This window comes from Camelus dromedarius, chromosome 12, assembly GCF_036321535.1.
Source record: "Camelus dromedarius isolate mCamDro1 chromosome 12, mCamDro1.pat, whole genome shotgun sequence".
Classification (NCBI taxonomy): Eukaryota; Metazoa; Chordata; class Mammalia; order Artiodactyla; family Camelidae; genus Camelus; species Camelus dromedarius.
In genome coordinates, this window is record NC_087447.1 from 23,677,379 (window position 1) to 23,689,914 (window position 12,536).

Below are 12,536 nucleotides of genomic sequence, written 5' to 3' on the forward strand. Positions count from 1 at the left end.
CCTGTGATAAATAACTCTGTAACACATTGTTTGTCTCAGTATTATTTCTTCAATGTATTTAACCATGAAATTGGTGTGTGTGTGTGTGTGTGTGTGTGTGTGTGTGTGTGTGTGTGTAAAATATTAGCTTTCTGACATCCTAGAGAAATAGTAAGCTTAAGAGTGTGGACTTGGGGAGAGAGATCTGGGTGAACAAAGCCAGTTCTACCACTTCTCACTAGCTGTGTGACCTTGAGAAAGTCATGTAACCTTCCTGGTCTCCATGTCCTTCATTCGAAAATTGGAGCCAATATCTGTACACAGCAAATTTGCACAAGGATTAAATGTAATACTGTATGCAAAGAATATATTGCAGTTCCTGGGATTAAGCGGATCTTTCCAAAATGGTTAGCTATTATTATTTTCATAATTATTTATGAAGTTAAGTGACTGAAGGACTGAGACTTTCTGGGCACCAGGAGAAAGAAATATGCTATGAACTAGCTTGAAATGTTTTACATGTTGTATTGGAAACCGGAATGCACACATGAGCTCCTCTGCCTCCCTTTGCTTCTCTTTCACTAAGAATGTACACTTGGCCCTGAATGCCTCTCTGCAATTCATTCTCAACAGCCAGAGAGGCTCTTTTAAACTAGAAGCTGGGCTCTGTCACTCCTCTGTGGCTCCCCATCTCACTCAGAAGAAAAACTAGACCCTTCATAATGGCCTCCAAGTTCTATGTGATCTGACCTGCCAGGGCCACTCTTACTTCATTTCCTACTATTGCTGTGTCTGCTCTGGCAAACAGACTTCCTGGCTCTTCCCCGGACGTGTCAGAACCTCAGGAACTTTGCGCTTACGGCCCCTCCAGTCGGGTATCATTCCCCCAGTCATCTGCATGTCTCCTTCCCTTACATCCTTCTTAATGCTGCCTAACCTTGCAATCCACCCCTGCATACTCTGGTACACTCTACTCCTCTTCCTTGCTCTGTATTTCTTTACTACACATCTGATATGCTACCTTTTATTTGTTTGTATTTTGCTTCTTGTCTGTTTCCATCCAACAGAACATAAACTTCACAAGAGCAGAATTTTTGTCTCTTTAAATCTCTGCCGTGACTCAGCGCCTACAACAGTGTCTGGCACATAACAGATGCTCAATCGATGCTTACTGAGTAAATACATGTGGGAACCGCGTATGTTTGGTTGCTATAGGCTAAGCGCATTTCCACTGAGCCCAGTCTGGGGTGGCTTGTTGAAGCATGAAACACAGTTACCGGCTGCTCTCCGTGGTTTTTATTAGCGTTTTCTGGGACCCATCAAACAAACAAACAAAAAACCCCGTATTTTGAAAAATATAATTCTTTCATAAAACAAGTATACTTGGTTTGAATTTAACATAGTTTCAAGGGCAAGATTTCTGATTTTTAAAAAACAGCGGCAGGAGGGTTGTTCCCCACAAACTGTCAACCCAGAAGCCAGATGGGAAGACAAGCAAGAATTATGCAGATAGTTACAGAAAGATTTATCCCAGTTAAGCTCGGCTGGTGAAGGCTCATACATTTCCATGGTTCATGAGGCACAGGATCAATGAGTTTTTATTAAATGCTCTACCTCTTATTCCAGAAATGGAATCCCAAGAAGCAGGGCTGAGGTTTACTCAGCTCTGATATTGTGATTTCTGTGCTCTTTTGTTCACACAGTAAGTATCCATCCAATGGGCTCCTGTGGACTATCTGATACACCTGATACAGTCAGATAAGCTCCTCACGAATATGGTTCCACGTTGTGCACGTAGTACACACGCACAGTTTTTTTTTTAACTGTAGAAGAATAATACAATTGCCTTTCCCTCTTACGATTTTAACTTGTCCTATATTTTATACATTTGAAAAACAACACACTTGCAAAACTAAAATCTAACATGCATGACTAACCTTATCAAAAGATCCCTCAATGTTTTTCAAAAAGAAAAAAAAAATACAAACCAACCCCCAAATACTAAACCTTAGAACTGGTTTACACTTAAACAGCAATTCACCTCATATCAACACATTCATAATCTTCATTGGTTAAACCAGGTTAAAGGTTCGTTACTGGCTCCTTACCCCAGGGCAGTCTCACAGTTCCTAAGAAGGTGGCAGAATTCTCACACAGCATACGCGGACTTGCAGACCCAAGCAGCCCGTTTCGGTTTCATTTCAGCACAGGTAGGAAGGTAAAGTAGAGAGTCTCTCAGTACAGTATTCATCTAATAGATAATTTGTCCTTGAAGTTCTGGCCATTGTGCTGTGAGTCCAGGGAAGAAACAATTCACGCCCCAATTATGGACGTGGCCTCCCAACCCGAGGAGTCTTCCAGAAGACATTAATTCACTAACTCAGCGTGTATTTACTGAGGGCCTGTCTCAAGCTGGGTACTGGGAAAACAATGTTGATAAGATATAGTCCCTTGTCTCAGAGTTTACAGTCTAGCAGGGTAAGAATTTGAAGAAGGACAAGCATGTTCAAAGGCAAACTCATCGCCTAGGTCTGCCCTGCTCGGAAAGCAAGTTCCAGAAGCTGTAGGTATGACCCTGGGAGTCAGAGCTTAGTGCAAGTTTCATCAAGTCAAATATCTAGAAGCTTGGGATGCTCTGAGTCTGGTAAAGTCTTAGCAGTACATTTCCTGACTCAGGTTCCCATGAGAAAAAAAATAAATTAAAAAAAAACAAATAAGAGCCCATGCTTTAGAAGGGTTTCAGAAGACTATGTGTAGTGACCATCGGAGCATCCATCTCAGACGAGCTTCTCAAATGAGAAGCTGTGAGTCTCCCAAAGCAGGGGGCTTCACCTGATGCTGCCTTATCCTTGGGATTTTGCTCTCCCTCACAGCACTGCGGTGGGAAGGATTCTGTTCACACCCCAAGTTGGCATGACTCGATTCCTGTGAGTTCTCCAAGTCACGAACAGCACATAGAAAATGCATCAAACTCAAGCCAAGGCAATAGAGAGATATGCTGAGAACTTAATACACCAACCTATTTAAGCAGGAACCGGGTGCCAAGAAACCGTCACATCCAACAAATAACACAATCTGCTAATTATCTGCAGAGTGTTCCAGTTGGTACGCCCCAGACTCACTACCTAGCAGGGACTGCTCTTCAATGGAAAGGTGCAGAAGGATCCAAGGCCAATGTGGAGGAACGTGAGAAACCTAGAGGTCTGAGGAAGGGCGAGCTCAGAGAAGGATCCAGGCAGCTTAGATGATGAACAGGCAAAGCCAGGGAGTGAATTAGCAGATGTCCCTAATAACTTCACACATTCAGACACACACAGACACACACACATTCACATGCTTACACTAATTCAAATCTCTAGAGTTTTAATTCGTTGTGCGTGGTATAGTCAAATGCCGGGTAAAACTTCATCGTCCTTTATCCTTGCTTGGGGAGCAAGGTGTGTCTTTCATGCAGGAATGTCTCAGATCTGTGCTGTCCGGCGTCACTGATGTCAATTCCCTCAGTGACTGTTACTTGACAACACTGAGTAACACCTTTGCAGAGGTGACCAAGCCAGGCAGAAAGAAAAACAACTTGGTTGTACCTTCAGAAGGTCATTCATCTCACTAAGCTGTGCACCAAGACCACCAGCCAAAATGGCTCTCATTATAATTAGAATTTTAAAAATTCTTAATTCTTCATCCTTCCAACTTTCTGAATCCATCACAAACACTTTGACTAAGAATGGTTCGCCTCAACTGAGTAAGACACGGTGGCTGGCACTCCATTAGCCGGTGACAAGAGCACTCCCTCCCGTTGACACATGCCTTCATCCCCATATTAAGACAGTGCAGGAGGAAGGAGAAAGCCAAGGACGTGGGGAGCCAAAAAGACAAGTTGCAAAAGGGATCTGGATGTTCAAATTCATTTTCAAAGCATCTACAGGCTCGTGTTCCTCCCCGATTTCCTGGCGCACTGCTGAGTCTCCAGGTACCCAGAATAATGCCATCCTTGAAGACGCCCCCACCTCCTCACTGACTGTAGCCCCTGAACTGAGTTTTCTGTTTTCTATCTTCCTTTTTTTTTTTTTTTAAACATTTCCTCTGGATGCAAAGCTAGGCAAGAAATGATTCACTCTGGAATGAGTTAAGATGAGACAAGAAAGAGATTATCCAAAAGAGGAAAGACTGTAAGAATTAACATCTGCAAAGACTTTCCCTGGAACTTTCACTTTCTCTTTCTCTCTCACACACACACACACTCTCTCTCTCTCTCTTCCTCTCTCTCTCTCTCCCCTCTCAGTGTTTCCTCCTGCAATACCATTTTCACTGTTTTGTAATCCCAGTGAAATGTGTTCTAGTGTGAGCTCCTGTTTAATGCACCCGACTCTGGCTCTCATCTGGGGTTCTGAAAAGAAGACTCTCTAGATTTTTCAATCCATTGTCTGACATTTTAAAAGTTAGAAACAGGTTGACTTTAAAGTCTTGCTTTTTTTTCCCCACTCTAGGGACTAAAAGATCTTTATTTCTTATTGTTTTGAGAATAAATCACCATCTTCATCTTGACTGGCTAAATCAGTGGTTCTCAGTTAAGGGCAATTTTGTTTCTCGGGGAACATCTGGCAATGTCTGGAGACATTTTTGGTTGTCACAACTTCTGGGACCGGAGTGCTATTGGCATCTTGTGGGTAGAGGTCATAGACACCACTGAACATCCCACAACACACAGGACAGCCAAATAATACACAACAAAGAACCATGCAGCCCAAAACGTCAGTTGTGCCCATTGAGAAACCATGGACTATGGGAGTACAAGAACAAACTACCCCCTTTCTCCCACTTATTGTAAGCAATTGGGATGAAAATAACCGAGGCTGGACCTTCTCTTAAATAAAAGAGAGCAGAGGTGGCAACTGAAGTTTTTCACCAATCATCCAAGGGGGAGAAGGGAAGACAGCCTTGGCACCAAGTAAATCTTTCCTGAATGAGTGTAGAAAGTCCCCTCCACCATTATTCTTCTTGCTGATTTAAACATGAAAGTCCTGTGGTTATGCAGTGATTACAGTCCACCCTGGATTCTGGAAGTCCTCATTCTCCACTCACTGGCTCTTGAAGGTCAGGTTAAACTTGCCAGCATCCTTCCAGCTCATCCCATCAATCTGAGACCCTGGAGTTCTTCCCAGCGACCACGCCCACTTCTCCTGACGAGACCACGTGGATGCTTACGATCCAGCGGAGGACACATCATCTTTTCCTAAACCACTCTGCATATAAAAACATTTAATGCCCTCTGATTTTTTTTTTTCCTTTCTCTTAGCAAGAAGCACAAGACTACAAACTGTTCTTCTTGCCGCCGAAAAGAACTTCACAATAGAGGCAAAAACAAATCACAACCACTTACAGCGTCATATTTCACAGAAAACTGTGTACATTTGTTCCCCATATAGGACATACTTCAAAGTAACAAAATAATTTTATCAACTGTAATGTTCCTTCCTCCTGTTAGAAGTCGATGTATTTTTTTTCCCCTCATGGTACATAAATATCAGAGAAAAGTAGTCTTGGAAATATTTACGTCCGGGGAGCTCTCGAGTGGTTATCACATGGTGTGTTCAGGTTTGTGTTCAAGGCGTCAGTGGCTTCAGTTCTCGTTTTCCCTCCATCCACGTGCATTCTTGCCAAATTTATATACCAGTCTTCGCCCGTCCACGCGTTCCAGAATTTCTCTTTTGTAGTAATATCTGTAACAGAGGACATTGCGTAAGATGGCTGGAGACGGAGGCTGGTGGGGGACTAACTGGCTGCGCGGCTTTATCATGTTTGGGGACTTGAAATGCCTCACCTCATCGCTCGGCTGAGTTTTTCGTAGGTCATGCTGCTGTTGTTTTTCTTTTTCCCCCACAGCTGAGCCACAGCCTCCGATTTCAAGAACCTGAAGATGCCCTCAGACCGGTCTTCCCACTTGATTAACCCCGGATTCTTGTCTGGGTTCAGCAGGATGTCGCGGATGAACTCCCATAAGTGCGTCCCGCGGGGATCTGAGGCAAAGGAGGCAAAGGAGTGGAGTGAGGATCCAAGGCACAGCAAAGAAGGGCCGGAGACGTGGACAGCTGAAGCATCTTCCATCAAGGAGGAGACAGTCAGTTCTTCCCTACCCACCTGTGATGCCAAATCACAGAATCCCCAAGTATTGGGTAGTTAAGAATGAACTAGCATCATTTTTTTATTGCACAGATCAGAAAGCTGAAGCATGGAGAATTTAACTGACTTGACCCAGGTCACATAGCTCACTAGTGGCAGAGCCAAGACAAGAGACTAAGGTCTCGGATCTCCTACGCGAGGGCGGAGTAGCTTCTAAAAATGGTTGACACATTGCTGGGGATTCATTTCAGCTTGTTACTTCCCAGGTGAGCAACTTTCAACCACTTTTATTTAGAACCTCAACCAAGTAAATGGCTGCCACCAGCAACTGTGCTTCAGCCAAATGCACATGGATAGGGTTCTAGGATTTTAACTCCTAGGTTATATTGGGGTGGGGTCTTGCAGGGTTGAGGGGGCCAATTTGAAAATGAAACAGTGGCTTTAATAAGATTAGCAACCAAATTCAGTTCTACCCCCACTGGACTTGTACAACTGCCTCCCCACACCCCACTTTGAGGGGTTGTGTTAATTCACTTCTGTGGGGTGACCTGGAGTAGCAGAGAGTAAAAATGTCCAACTCCCTTCAGTTTCCAGATTACACCATCTTGATTTCTTTCCATTCTCTGCCCCCCTCCAACTCCAGGTCGCTGACATCTCACACATTTCATAAGGTTTTATTATCTGGGTGCGGGAGGAGTACAGCTCTCAAAGAACACTATTGAATCTTAAGAACAATCACTTCTTGGAACAAGAACACCACAGAAGTAAGAAGCCAACATTCAGTCAAAGAGAAAAATAATCCACCTCAACTATTTTTTCCCGTCTTTCTCCTCTGCCCACCTTTCTTCCTGGAGGAAAGGAAATCGCTAACCCCATGCCTACCAGAATTTCTTATTCCTTGGATGTCTCACTTTTGGAACAAATGTAACAGAATGAGGAGGAAATAGCCATTGGGGCTCCACTTTGAGAAACAATGGTAGAAGGAGCTGCTTTGCCAACAAGTGGGGCCTCTTTCCCCCTCTACCCAGTCTGAGGTGAAGAAATGCAGGCAGCAGGCAGTGGCGATCTCTGCCTAAAAACGGGTGGCCTCTAGTCACTCTCCACTTGAGGGGAAGGGCTAGGAGCCGTCTGAAAGACAGCCAACTTACTGTGCTTTTTGGTGTGGGACTTTGTGGGGTGGTCTTGTTCCTTTTTCACATCAGGTGACTCTGCCAAAGAGAAAAAATGAGAACTGCTTAATTTACCTATTTCCTCCAGTTATCATCTTCATTCATTCATCCACTCAGGTAATCAGCATTTATTGAGCACTTACTACATGTCTGGCACTGTTCAAGTATGTGGTCATGACCAAAGCCAAACAGAGATGGTAACTGCTCTGGGGAAAAAACTGCAGGATAAGAAACAGGAGTAGAATTGTGGAGATGGGAATAATTTGCAATTGAATATAAGATGGTCACAGAAGATCTCTCTCATAAGGGGACCAGAAGGATGTGAGGGAGACAGCTGTACAGAGAGCTTGTGGAAGAGCCTTCCAAGACTGAGAATAGTAAGTACAAAGGCCCTGGGGTTGGTGTGCACAGAATAGAAGGAAACCAATGTGGCTGTGAGCAAGGGGCAGAGGGTAGCAGCTGAGATTCCGATCACTAAGGCCTTGTAGGACTTTTTAAGGATTTTAGCTTTTATTCTGAGACAGATGGGAAGCCACTGAGAGATTTAGGTCATTGAAATGTTTTGCGGGGTTTTTTTTTGTTGTTGTTTTTTTACATAAGACAAAAATGTAAACATTTATAACAAAGAAAGATGACTTTTAAGCCAGAGGAGTGCCTTTTTTGGCATGCAAAGTTACATTTTAATCAGCCTGACAAAGGGGCCATTGACTGTCTTGAGCTCAGTACAGGGCTGATGGAGGTGGACTATGGAAACACAGATTAGTTTAACAAATGACTCATTACGGTAACTCTTGTGACTGTCACCAGAGGAGATGACAGAGGCAAATCTGTGAAATAAAACTTGTTAAAAAGAAAACTGAATGATATAGCAGTGTGTGTTGTGTGTGTGTGTGTGTGTGTGTGTGTGTAAGTGTGTGTGAGTGAGTGGGCACTTCCAGTGTCAGGAGGGCTAAAGCAGATCTTACCAAAAAATACCATAATAGACAACCTGCTGACTTTAATACAGAGCAGTCCCTAAATATAAGCCAGTCCTGGTAAGAAACTGTTTTCTGTGTGTGTGACATCAGGGCTTTCTAACATAGGGTTTGCTGACCCGTGGGTGGCCTTCAAGGGCATTTCAGACTGAATGAAACTACAGGCAAAGGAAGAGGTCTATAGCTTTCAAGACTGTCACGTGTGGTCCATTATTCAATAAACTTTGAACACCAGTGACTCCTGATGAAAATGGTAGAGAAGACCAGTTCCTGTTTCTTGAGCACTTACTATGTGCCAGGCCCTGTGGTCAGCACTTCACACGAGTCACCTTATTTGCTTCACACAATAACCCTATGAGGTAGGTACTCGTAAGATCCAAAGTTTACAGCTGGGGAGGATCTGAGACACAGAGAGGTCAAATGCCTTGTCTAAAGCCACACAGCCTGAAACAGGATACAAACAACAACAATTTGAACCCAGAGGTTTTACTCATAACTCATAACGTTTCTATGCCATTTCCAAAGATGGTGCCACATAACAGCTTTCATACACGTCTTCCCTGCCAAGAATCAGGTTCAGTTCTGCAACACTCCCGTTAGTGGGAAAGTAACTCCAGTACTCCAGTTTGATAATTCTGTATTTCCCAGCACGCATGGACGCAGTCACCTATCTGATCGCCCAGACAGTCACAACTCAGAGCTCCCAGCAGTCTGAAAGCCATGGTGGGATGGAGGAGAGAAACTCAGTAAGATCTGGTTAGAAGAGAAACCTCTTCTTCTAGCTAAGATTTCCCGCGCCTGCCCGCCCACACTCCACATCGCCAGCAGGAGGGCCTGCACATGACTTGGATTTCTCTGAAACCTGGGAGAAGACATTCACAGGAAACGCAAGGAGACTCCGCTCTTGCTCCCTGTAGGTTTCAGAGTGAGGTTGCGACATCCCATCAGGATGTGACAATATTGCGACAGGTTGGCACCTACCCCAGTTTCCAAGTGATACATCACTCTGACAGGGCCACGTTGTTCTGCAGACAAAGAGTGGCATTTACCCAGCAGGCCACAAGCAAAGCTCGTTTTCAAATGGCATCCAGAAGGGGTGCGGGACCATTATCTCAGAGCCAGGGTTGAATTCAGAAAAACCCAAGTGTCTCTCAGCTCACTGGCCTCAATTATTGTTTAGGGCTTCCAAGCTCAGTTAGAATCAATTCCTTTGGGTATTAAGGTAACTTTATGAGTAAAATGGAAACTTTGGACCCTCTCCCCAGAACAAGGCAGATATGTATACACTCGTGCAATTCTGTAAACAAATTCAAGAGTTTGTGGGTCACTTAGGAGCCCATGGGCTCCAGATTAAGAACCTCCACACTGGCTAGACCACGAAGAAATTTCCTCTTTGAGATCTCAGCCATTTATCCAAACTAGACTTCCATCCAGCTTAGGAATGAGCACCACCCCCCACCAAAATTCAGTAAATAAAAATATTTCCATCATCAATTGTATGTAAGAATGTGTAGCCAAAGGCAAAAGAAAACTCAGATTTCTTCCAGCTTCTTCTTGCCATCCCCAGTGCATGGGGAGCCAAGCTGTGGAATCCCCAATCTGCCACAGCTCTAAAGTCTTTTGATCTGAAACCTCACCTTACTATGATGGCCTCTCTCCATGTGTCTTCCTTTTGCCTCAGAATAAAAGTCAAAACCTTTGAAGTCCACCCTTGTGGTTAAGTGATTCATTCCTATAAAATAATGGCTTGCTCTGGGGAAGTTGTCCAGCTTGGCTTTCTCTCACTCCGCCCCCAGGCACCTCAGGCCAAGGTCCAGTCCGGGCAGGGGCAGCACCAAGGCATGAGTTTATGATGAGTTCCAGAGCATGACTTCAGCTAAGCTGCTTCTCAAGAAGCAAAGATTAGAAGCATTTGCATATGATTCAGCTGTGAGCCATTTCTTTACGGGATATACAAATTTCAGTGTTATAATAGAGCATGCCACCCTTGCTCTAGGCTTGGCAAGTCAGTGGATAAACACATCAAGCCCGAGCTGGCGTGACTGGCGGGGGACTATCGGGCACATCAGGAACACTGGCAGCCATTTTCTGAACCGGGCTGATGACAAAGCAATCAAAACACAGCCCGCTTCCCCGCCTGTGTTTATCAGCCAGGGCATCAGTTTATGTGTGGCCTCGCCTCGCCTCGGCACAGCTTGTAACTTGCATTAAAACATACAAAGATACTTCACTGCACTCAGTTTCATGGGAGCTGGGAATCCAAAGATGCAGGCAAATGACCAAGGTCTTTTTGGGGGGTGGGGGGTGTTCTGCTCCCATCCAGTAGAGACTGAACTGTTGTGAAAGGAATTCATCTTTACAAGGATGTAATTAACTGTCCGACTTGGAGGGCCGTTCCTCCAAAGAATTTACCAACCCAGACACTGAATTGATTCTGATAGGGGTCCTGGATGGCTTGTCTCATGTTCCAGCCTATGTTACAACCACAGGATAGGAATCTGGGGCAAGGACTTCAAGAATCAAGGCAAGTGAGGAAGAGCAGATTTGTAAAGCCCATTTTTTGTTTTGTTTTGTATTTGGGGAGAGGGAGGGATTTGGGTTTATTTATTTATTTATTTAATGGAGGTACTGGGAGTTGAACCCAGGACCTCATGCATGCTAAGTAGGCACTCTACCACTGAGCTACACCCTCCCTCGTAAAGCCCATTTTAAGAAGGACTATTCAAAGTAGACGAGATGGATTCAGGAGGCAGTGAGTTCCCTGTTACTGCAAATATGAAAGCAGACATTGGCCCCTAAGGATTCTGAGACTCTAGAAGGTGAGTTCAGGACACAGAAGAGAGAAGGGTGGCCTGGCTGTGAGGGCGGCAGAGCTGTGACTATGGTTTTTCGTTTCCCAGGTGCCTCAAGACCTAACAACCCCTGAGGCTCAGGAAATGGTTGGTTCAGCTTTATTCTTAGTTGGAATCCTTTGCCCTAAGCCAAAGACCCAGGGACATGAGAGGTGACACCTTAGGAAGTGTGAGAGGGATTTAGAGGGTGACTAGAGTGGTTTCCTCAGCTCTGAAAACCTCCGTCTTGACTGGGTGGCAACAACTGCCATGGAATTTTTACCCCAATTGGCTCAGCTCCCCCAGAATGGCAAATCCACCGCAGAACCTTTCCAGTGTTTGATCCATTTCCTAATTTCAGCAAATACTTAGAGTGACACAAAATGCTACGGGCCTCTTGCGGGGGAGGGGGGGGAGTAGAGAAATGAATTGGCCTCTGTCTTAACCTCAGTTCCAGATGCATTTATACTGGCTCCCAGCCCTGCCTCATTCAAGCGGCTTGACCAGAACAAAACCTCAAACCAAGAGCTTTCATTATTTCACTTCTCAAAAACACCCTCAAAAAAAACAAAAAGAACATAAAAAAAAGTTTAAAAAAAAAGTGAAAAGTCTGAATGCTATCTAATACAATTAATTTAAAAAAAAAAAAAAAAAGAGGGAGGAAGGGTTGTTGTTTGATTCCATGCTTTCATTCACAAACACTCTTTTAAATCCCAGTTCTGAAGCTGCCCTAAATTCAGTTCCAGGAAAAGACAGATTCACTTGTGACAAGTCTAAGCTCCATTTCACAGACCCAAAATGATCCACAAATTCGCATCCAGATCAAGGGACAACACGCAACCCTCTGTTCACCTCCCCAGCACACTCATTCCTACCAACGTACCTATTTGTGAGCGGACGAGGGGAAATGTGATCTAAATACAACCTGAAAGCCCCTCTCCCAGATTCCCAACAGACCAACCGTCTCACCCAGGGGAACCTTGAGTCAGGCAGAGCCCCCAGATGCATCCAATCTTAACCAAATACAACCACTGTGAACATAATTCATAAAGTGCAGGTGGTCTGACCAATGAGAGAGTCCTGCTGAGCCATCAGGGTCAGACTTAAAAGCTGACCTACGATTCCCAGGGTTCTAGAAATTTTCAGTTGCTACCTCTCCACCCAGAGACCATCATCACCGAGTCACTGACCTCTGAATCCCACTGTTAGCCATTCTTCCTCTAAAGCCAAAGACAGCTTATTGAAAAGTAAATATAGCCTTCTCCCCATAAGTATGAATAATTTCACCAGATAATTTCCCCAAACCAAGTTTTTTTTTTTTTAATTGAAAAGAGTATTTTTGTTGTCACAAGAGAGTGACTTGGTTTCACTTGTTGTCTTCGAGAGTGACAAGGAGACAAACACTTTTCCTAGAGGCATCCTTGCTGGTCATTTTCAATGTACAAATATAGGGTCAAAAGCAG

The 12,536-nt window shown here is 44.3% G+C and overlaps 1 protein-coding gene across 3 annotated transcripts in view; it reads right to left on the minus strand.

The window, feature by feature from the left end:
• Nucleotides 1–1,257: 1,257 nt before the first annotated feature.
• The window catches only part of EHF (ETS homologous factor), a 41,307-nt gene continuing 30,028 nt past the window's right edge, over nt 1,258–12,536 (minus strand). For all 3 annotated transcript variants that reach the window (XM_011000578.3, XM_064492457.1, XM_064492458.1), the window contains exons 7-9: nt 7,248–7,307; nt 5,801–5,996; nt 1,258–5,699 (exon numbers count right to left, since the gene is read on the minus strand). In XM_011000578.3, the coding sequence (XP_010998880.2) occupies nt 5,600–5,699; nt 5,801–5,996; nt 7,248–7,307 (356 nt within the window). In that variant the 3' untranslated portion in view covers nt 1,258–5,599. The remainder of the gene's footprint in view (nt 5,700–5,800; nt 5,997–7,247; nt 7,308–12,536) is intronic.